Genomic DNA, 9,819 nt, shown 5'->3' with positions numbered 1-9,819 from the left:
TTTATGCTGCTGACACTTCAACTGTCCTAATGAGAGATTGATTAGTTTAATCAGTATTATTTTTGTTTTTTATCCACTTACAAATTCCACTTTACCACAGAATTTAGATTGAGTGGATTTTGCTTCTTTTTTTTTGTATTAAATCTGGCTAACAAATATACTGTAAAATATCATATTTCTGTATCTAGAAAGGTAAATAGTGTGTACAGTTACAACATGCATTATTTTGGTTTGAAAATGGTATCTTATTTTCTATTACATTTATTTATTAGTGGGGCAAGTACATTTTTATTCAAGCAATCAAGATTACTTCCCACAGATCCAACAGGGCACGTGGCATAAAATAAATGAGTCTACTCCCAAAACAAGAATAATGATAATACCACACTTAAATCAGACCAAACTCATACTAATTTGTACAAGTCTCTGTATCATCCTTCCAAATGAGTATGACCTCACTTCAGTAGGGCATGACACAGAAACAGAAATAATTAAAAATAAGCCTGTTAAACAATCACTGTGGTATGTAATCTATGTCTAAGATAGAAGATTAGTGCAAATTTTGAAACCTTTGTAAACCCAATTTAAAAGGTTGTCACTAATGACATGCAGAATGCCTCCATGAACACTTAGAAACATTTACTTGAATATACATAAAATATATTTGTTACTAGATATGGAAGAGTGAAATATAGCAGTTTTCTTACCATCATGTTATTATTAAAAATGTATAGAGAAAATTTTGATATATAAAAACATCCAAATCTATCAATGCACTCGGTATATAGATGATAAATAATGCACCCCAGGTATGTAATCACTATATCATTTTGTGCTTCCTAAATATGCTCAATACATAATTGATGATACCAGTTTATGCATTATCAGTTTTACGTTTTTATCTTTTGAAAACACTTTACTAACTTTTTTTTTATTATTTTGTGTACAGTTTTCAATATTAGGGTGAATATTGTGGAACCTATCCATTTTTGTACATTGTATAAAATTCTGTTTGTTCATTCAGTTATACAATACCAAGCCTATGTGCTGTCACGTATCAACTTATCTGTGAATTACTAAGGTTTTTATATTCATTTATAGTAGCAAAAGAATCAGTTGTTGACACACATTGTATATGTAAATCATGTGAAACGTCATCCTTTTTCTGCATGTTTGTATATCCTTCAACCTTCAGAAAGTTCTTTATAATTTCAGCATTTTATCTTGCTGTCAAGTTTTTTTTACTAACGTTTATTTTCTATGTACCTTTTAGGTTATAGACACGTATATCTTATGGATAAGAGCTTTCAGCCCATTATCCCAGCCTCTCTGTTTGTTCATGTGGCGATAGAGGACGAATCCGAGTAGTTAGGTGCTTTTCTCCCCTTCCGAACCATTAGCTATCAAATGATCTAGAGAAATATGTCTCCCACGTGAAAAATCTCTGATCTGATTATTGTGATATTTTTTCTTTCCTCGCAGAAAATAAATATATTTTTAATAAAAAACAATTTATATTTTAAACTTTATGCTTTTAATCTTCACTGTGATACTTGAAACTGAAAATACAGTTTTAATTTAAAAGGTGCATGCTTTTTCTGAATAGACCAAATTAATACAACAGCTGATGTATTTGGCTTTCATTTGTCTACTTCTTCTTGTAATACAAGAGCACAACACAGCCATACTGATTTAGTGACTTGTTACTTGCTCTCAATATTTTTATTGCAGAAATATCTACTTAAATCATGAGTCTTTATTTGATGTTACTGCTGAATGTACATATAACCTTTAATATGTTGTAATCATATCTGTATGATTGGAAAACTTAATTAATTAATTAATTAATCTCAAGTTGAGTTATACATTCAATAATCATAACTTTACTTAGTTAAGTTCAACATAATGAGGCCTAAGTTTGAGAAGCACAACAGGGCATAATTTTTAAATAATCTAAATTGCTTTGTTTTTAAAATAAATTTTACATAATTAAAAAAATTCTAATAAACCTGTCATACTCTTTCAAGTGAAAATCAAAGCCAAAATTACTTCCAAGGCTATCATTAGGCAATTTTTGTTAATAAAACAAGCAAGACAATATGAAATTGATATCCATATGTTAGAGATATAAGATTCCAACTTTTAAAGCAGCATGATGTTTAAGGATAGTATTAGGATCATATATGTTAGAACAATCCTTAAGTTCTTGTGATTTAACATGGCAGTTGTGCTATGAAATCTACAGCTACAAGACCAATGTGAAAGGTAGCTAAACCTAGATTTATTAAACTTTTGAAAATGGATTACTGGACTGCAGGTGACTCTGACAGCATTCTTATTGTAGGGAAACCTTTAGTCTGTTATTATTATTATTACTATTTTATTTTTTAGCTTTTATTAGCATTATTTTTTATTGAAATTAACAAATCATTAGTGTATTTTAGTGTGCATATATGAATTAAATATTATATGATGTATGTAATCAATTCACATCACTGATCTATAATTAGTCTGGGTAACACCGCAAGAAATTGATCTGTGAAAAAATTTCAGTTTTAATACTTTAATTTCTACTAGAAATATTTGCAAGATTCTGCCTGAAATTACTGGATTTATTCTGTTTGTTGGAAATAAAATTTAGTCTTGTATGAGTGTTCTTTGAGTGTGTCATACATTTTTTTGCAATTAAAACAAAGATAGTGACAGTAATAAACTGAACATAACAGCTTTAACAAATGTCTCCTTAATGATGGTGGGTCTGTGACTCAACAAAAAATGTCGAAACATTTAGGTAAGACCCACTGTCTTCGATAAAACTTTTATATTGTGTACTTTTTTTGTAAGTATTTTATACAAGGGTATTTGAACCGTGATATTAACACTAATAACTGTTTGTTAAGTGAGGAACTTATACTGTGTATTACAGTAATGATCATAAGAGCAATGTCTTTTAATTCTGATAGTTTTAACTTTCATGTTTATGCACCTGATAATCGTTCTAAGGTTGATTTAAACTAGCCAATTAAATGACAGAAGACTATTTTGACATCAGAAGTATGAGTACTCTATCTTGTTTTGTAATTAAAAATTACTAAGTTACAAAATGTGACTGAAAAAATCAAGTTACAGAACTGCAAATAATGTTTAAATTGGTTTTACGATTAAATATCTAACTTACTTACACCTGTCGTCAGTTAAAAGTATTAAATAAATCTATATGAATGCATTCTACATATTTTCAATAAACATGGAGAAATGTTGGTAAAAGAATATTTAGCAAAATATAGATAAATTAAATATGTGGAAAATTTTTCTTTCTCTAGTTTAAAAGTTTGCTACGAGAACATCTCAAGCTGGAATAAAGTTAATACATGTACTAGTTAGGCCTAGAACAAAAATGCTTTGTTTCCTATTACATGCAGAAAAAATCGGGTAGGTAGACATTTCTTTATACGTCTTGAAAATAAGGTAAGTAGGTGGAGTATTTTTTATTGTGTAAATGCAATTGTAATATATCAGATTGTACTAGATGCTAAGCACTATCATAGCACAAACAGCAAGTTATGTAAAGAAGTCGAGATTGTGCATTTTGGATCAACTGTAACTCATGTGCGAGGTTCATTTTGGCAAGGTCAAAACCTAGATGTTTGGCTGCATCTCCCAGTTACTATAGTGCACAGACATGAAGTCATACACAGAATACATTTTGACACTGTCCTGACATTACGACACATGGTTATACATACTTTTATGATATGGAATGTGTTCTGAACATATAAAACAGAGTACAAATCTGACTAAATGATTTCGATATGTTTATGGCTCGGTTTGTTAGGTTAGCTCATGAGTCATTTTTTAAATTTAACTAAACATTGTTAAAATTTTATTCAAACAAACATAAAAATAGATAGTTTCCATAAACAAAACAAGATACAGACCTGAATAATCTTGTAACATGAGGTATTTAATAATCTGAGTAACTAGTATTGGATACTTGATGTGTGAGCACACACCACATCCATATGGACTTCAGAACCTCTTGGAGAATAACATGATGTTTACGACCATATGGTCGATACACAATAGGCTCTTTTTCTACATGCGTCACCATTTTCCAAGCAGGAATGTTGATAAAATGCTTTTGCAACAGATGTAGAGTGCCTCTCCATGAAATTGTAACTGTGATGCTGGCATTCTGTTTCTCGTGATAACTGTAGCCTAACTACTTTTCAAAATTAGTGGGAATTGGCTGTACTTGTGTTTTTCTCTGGGCAGCCTTATTTATAACTTGATGTTGAGTGGTAACGTACCATAATGCATTACATAATACCTGAAAAAACACAAAAATAATTTTGAAGGTAATGGTAACTTTGGAACGATAGGTGATACATAGATGAATTTAAACACATCATTACATGTTACATTTACTACCAATTAATTATAGTTTCATTAAATGTATTAAAACACATGTTACATTTACTACCAATTAATTATAGTTTCATTAAATGTATTTATTACATGAATTAAAATACATCGTTACATGTACTACCAATCAATTATAGTTTCATTAAATGTATTTATTACATGAATTAAAATACATCGTTACATGTACTACCAGTAAATTATAGTTTCACTAAATGTATTAAAACACATCATTACATGTTACATGTACTACCAATAAATTATAGTTTCACTAAATGTATTTATTAAATGAATTAAAGCACATCATCGTTACATGTACTACCAATAAATTATAGTTTTACTAAATGTATTTATTAAATGAATTAATACACATCGTTACATGTACTACCAATAAATTATAGTTTCACTAAATGTATTTATTATATGAATTAAAGCACATCGTTACATGTTACATGTACTACCAATAAATTATAGTTTCACTAAATGTATTTATTAAATGAATTAAAACACATCATTACATGTTATATGTACTACCAATAAATTATAGTTTCACTAAATGTATTTATTAAATGAATTAATACACATCATTACATGTTATATGTACTACCAATAAATTATAGTTTCACTAAATGTATTTATTAAATGAATTAAAACATCGTTACATGTACTACCAATCAATAATAGTTTCACTAAATGTATTTATTAAATGAATTAAAGCACATCGTTATATGTTATATGTACTACCAATAAATTATAGTTTCACTAAATGTATTTATTAAATGAATTAATACACATCATTACATGTTATATGTACTACCAATAAATTATAGTTTCACTAAATGTATTTATTAAATGAATTAAAACATCGTTACATGTATTACCAATCAATAATAGTTTCACTAAATGTATTTATTAAATGAATTAATACACATCGTTATATGTTATATGTACTACCAATAAATTATAGTTTCACTAAATGTATTTATTAAATGTATTAATACACATCGTTACATGTTACATGTACTACCAATAAATTATAGTTTCACTAAATGTATTTATTAAATGAATTAATACACATCGTTACATGTTACATGTACTTCCAAAAAATTATAGTTTCACTAAATGTATTTGTTAAGAAATAGATATGTTGCCACATATATGCTGAAAGATTATCCAGTTGAATTTTAGCTTTTACCAATTACAAAGCTCTAAATATGTAATAAATATTGGCAAAATTTGTATATAAAATGGTTTTATTACATGTTGGGAAATATGTACAGGTATATATACCTATATGAATTTCATCCATAAAAGTTGCCTGACATAGAAGTTTGTATGAGCATGCTTATTAAAACCATATAATGTAGCCATTATAATTATCCTGTAATACTTGTGGAAGGGATATACTTCAAGTGAGTGATAAAATAGCACGAAAAACGTGTACAGGGACAAGATATTGTGCTTGATTTTCATTAAAATAACAAAAAATGCTATTTAAATATTCATTTGCAAGTATTTTATCTTTTGTTTTTATTCATTGTTTATCTTTTCACTTTTTTTGCTTTTACTTATTGTGAATTTTACAGTAGGTGGCTTTAACGAGGATCACCCTTTTTGGATGTTTTTTATTTCATAAGTAACATGTATTTTCTCGTTGATTGACAGTAATTGTATTACAGTTTGATATTACACTTTTGTTGTTAGAACTTTCCCTACTGGAGCTCCCTCTTAGTACAAGAAAATTGTCTTTGAACCGTCAGTGATTTAACCTTTTTTTGATCGACAAATCTTAAAACTGTACATAACCATTCACTTTGAAAAATGTCCAGAACTAACTGATTAATACCTAACATATTGTGTCGGGACAACATAAGACCTATTGGCTGTTCCATCATCTAAGCTAAATTAAAAAAAGAAAAATATTAAAGCCAGCTCTTATTATACTTATACTTGTCAAGCTTTTTCCTTAAACTCACTTAAGTTTACTGCCTCTACAACATTCAAAGGCAACCCATTCTAAAAGTGAAACTGTCTTAGCTGAAGATGACTCCTACCTTGGCAAAATTTATATTTATGTCCCATAGTCCTACTATTCTCACTGTTAAGTATGAAAAAAGATGATACATCAATACTATCAATTCCCTTTACAATCTTAAACACCTCAATCACCCCCCCAACTCTTCTTTTTTCAAGAGAAAACAATTTGAGAGATTTCAGATTCTCCTCGTATGACAACCCCTCCATCCCAGGCACCATTCTAGTAACCATTTCCAACAATTCAATTTCTTTCATAAGGTAAGGAGCCCGAGACTGAACACAATATTCCAAATTTGGCCTAACCAGTGACCTGCACAGTGAAATTATAACCTCTTTATATAGTAGCGTACCTAAGGTATGGCACGTACCCTGGGCGCGACTTGAAGGGCGCCACTGAGCAGTTTCTACTAAAGTCAGACAAGCCATTCTCGAATAGTGAAAAAATAATTTTCTTCAGATGTATGATCTGTCTCAGATTACCATGGGTGTGAAGCACTAGGATGGCCGGATTGTTAAACCACTTATATAAATTATTAGATAAAAATACAGTGCTGGGAGCAACATGACCACATACCTCACAGTACCACTGCTCAGTGCCAATTGGCAGTAAGACCATTCTCCTGCACAAACTAGGGAGGTAGTCCAGAATTTTGTGCAAAATCTATGAAATTTAATGTTCTTATTAAAAGTGCCATTTCCTTATTTCAGAGCATTGAGTAAGAAGACCATGAAACGTTTCTTAACGAAGAAGAAGGAAAGTGGAGGAGACGAAGCCAAGAAGTTGAGCAAGTTGTTCATGCACTTCTCTGAAAAGCCCGGAACAAGTAGTTCGACACGTTCCATGGAGTCGCCTGTACCAGCTACAAGTTTGTTAGAATCCGAAGGTGGATCAAGTACAAATGCGTCACAAGCCAAGGAGAAAGTCAAGACAGATAAATCCGAGATTAAGAGTGAGGCTGCCAGAGAGAATGTGGATATGACAGGAGGAGAACACGGTGGTAGTGGTGATGTTGAGTTTATTGACGAGATTTTATCTGACGAGATTGAACCTTACAACACCGAACCTAGTGAATTGAATGGTGTCAAAGAGCTTCAAACTGCCATACCAGAAGTGATTGAACAGCATGACATTGGACTTCTGAAGTTTGAAAAGGATACTAGAAAAGCAATTCTGCCTGACATGTTGAGAACAGAAATGATAAAGCTGGGTTTGAAGTATTTCCAGAACAGTGAGGGGCCTTTCTTACCAACAAATAACTACTCAATGAACAAAACTTGGTTCAAGAGGAAATTGGGAAATGGTCATGGTGAGGAAGTGACTTGCTCATGGCTGGTCTATTCCCCTTCTAAAAAGTCTGCATTTTGTATCTGTTGTCTTCTCTATTCCCAGTCAGGCCATCAATCCTCATTGGAGCAGGAAAGTGGATTCAACCAGTGGAAAGCACATGAAAGGATTAGTGTTCATGAAAATGCTAAGAATCACGGAAGTGCTTCACACAGTGGAAATAAATGAAAAGAAATTTAGCTGAAAACAGAGGAGTTATTGATGCAGAACTTCAGTCACAGATTGAGAAGGAAAAGCAGAATTGGCATAATATCTTGACGAGAATCATTCACTGCATAAAATGCCTTGCGACTCAGAACCTGGCTTTGCAAGGACACAGGGAGTCACTTCAGCTAAACGATGACTCCAATGTGGGAAATTTCCTTGGCTTACTGAAACTACTGGCCATCTTTGACCCTGTCATGAAAGAACAACTCACTTGTGTAGAAAGTCATCCTGGATCCACGTCTTATCTTTCACTCGGTGTCCAGAACGAATTCGTCTACATGATAGCATCCACTGTTTGCCAGAGTTTACTGAGAAGCATTCGTAAAGCCAAGTACTATGGTCTCATGTTCGACTCGACTCCTGATCAAGCACACCATGAGCAGATGTCAGAAGTAGTGAGGTACGTGTAGCTGATTTTGAGACAAAAACAGTCCGTGTTAGAGAGAACTTCCTTGGTTTTATCCAGATAAGACAAAAGGATGCTGAGAGCTTGGTTGAAGACATCTTGAAACAAGTAAAGAAGGAAGAAATGGAGCTACAAGATTGTCGGTCACAGTGCTATGACAACACTGCTGTGATGGCTGGACACAGAAGTGGTGTTCATCAAAGAATAAGTGAGAAAAACAACCTGGCAGTGTTTGTGAATTGCAACAATCACTCACTCAACTTGGTGGGTGTACATGCAGCCAAGCAGGATACAACGATGGTCACGTTTTTTGGAATCATCAAAGCTCTCTACGTGTTCTTCTCTCGTTCAACACAATGCTGGGAAAAACTCAAAAACTCCGTGCATGTAGTTGTTAAGTCACAGTCCAAAACCAGGTGGAGTGCAAGGACAGAAGCAGTGAAGCCAGTCAACAAGTACCTTGAGGAGATACTTCAAGTTCTTCAGGACATGATAGACATTGAAAACGAGACCAGTCAAACAAGAAGTGACACAAGGCAGCTGTATAACTGCATGTTGAGTTACGATTTTTTTACTTTGCTAGGATTTTGGAACAAAGTACTCATTCGCATTGACTGTATTCAAAAGATACTACAGGATCTTAGCATAAAGTTCCACGATGCTGCCCTGGATTTGAAAGCCCTCAGAGATAATTTTGATGATGAAAGAGAAGTGTTGTTCAATGAATCACTCGAAGAAGCACTCAGTCTCTGTCAAGAATGAAATATTGAAGTTGAAAGACGTCAGAAACGAAAGAAACGAATGGCTGATGAGAACTCTCGAGACGCTGGGTTAACAGCCAAGTAGGAAATGGAGTGGAAAAGAGTCATGAAGGGAACACTCGACTGTCTTCACAGAGAAATGGACGAAAGGTTCACTCGTTTATACGACACCGATGCCAAGTTTGGATTTCTTCTCGATGTCGAGGGACTGTGTTATGGCAGTGACATTAACGACAAAAAGAAGAAGTGCGAACATTTGGGCGAATTGAACAGCTCTGATGTTGATGGACAGCAGCTATATGAAGAAATTTGGATTTCAGAATGTTGCTATCAAGTTGGGCCAACATGAAAATATCAAGATCTGAAGAGCTTCTCAAATTTATTGTTCAGTACGGAGATGAGGGCATCTTCTCCAATCTTCGCATTGCTATTCAGATAATGCTAACCATCACAGTTTCCATCGCCAGCTGTGAGAGATCATTCAGCAAGTTAAAACTAATACTTTCGTATTTGAGAGCCTCCATGGGTCAAGGCAGACTCTGTGATCTGGTTCTGCTGAGTGTAGAAAGAGAAGAAACTAAAAAAAAAGAAACTTTGAGCACATCATAGACCAAGTTGCTTCAGTGAAAGCAAAAAAGGTG

The 9,819-nt window shown here is 32.7% G+C and overlaps 2 protein-coding genes across 2 annotated transcripts in view; both read left to right on the top strand.

The window, feature by feature from the left end:
• LOC106470864 (1-phosphatidylinositol 4,5-bisphosphate phosphodiesterase eta-2-like) overlaps window positions 1–2,652 on the top strand; it is a 41,714-nt gene extending 39,062 nt beyond the window's left edge. Inside the window, exon 20 of the mRNA XM_013931442.2 lies at window positions 1,274–2,652. Coding sequence (XP_013786896.2) covers window positions 1,274–1,368 — 95 coding nt within the window. The 3' untranslated portion in view covers window positions 1,369–2,652. The remainder of the gene's footprint in view (window positions 1–1,273) is intronic.
• A 630-nt stretch (window positions 2,653–3,282) lies between these two features.
• Window positions 3,283–9,620, top strand: LOC111088696 (zinc finger MYM-type protein 5-like). Its single transcript, XM_022399507.1, has 2 exons — window positions 3,283–3,436; window positions 7,168–9,620. The coding sequence occupies exons 1-2, from the start codon at window positions 3,417–3,419 to the stop codon at window positions 7,970–7,972; spliced, it is 825 nt and encodes a 274-aa protein (XP_022255215.1). The 5' UTR covers window positions 3,283–3,416; the 3' UTR covers window positions 7,973–9,620.
• Window positions 9,621–9,819: the final 199 nt, after the last annotated feature.

This window comes from Limulus polyphemus, unplaced genomic scaffold, assembly GCF_000517525.1.
Source record: "Limulus polyphemus unplaced genomic scaffold, Limulus_polyphemus-2.1.2 Scaffold4257, whole genome shotgun sequence".
NCBI lineage: Eukaryota > Metazoa > Arthropoda > Merostomata > Xiphosura > Limulidae > Limulus > Limulus polyphemus.
The sequence above is the reverse complement of the archived record's forward strand: the minus strand, read 5'-3'. Positions and strand labels throughout refer to the sequence as shown.

Coding starts and splice junctions, on each gene's coding strand:
- LOC111088696 (XM_022399507.1), top strand. CDS start 3,417: ATGCAGAAAAAATCGGGTAG. Junction 3,437..7,167: donor ATGCAGAAAAAATCGGGTAG/GTAGACATTTCT, acceptor TCCTTATTTCAG/AGCATTGAGTAAGAAGACCA.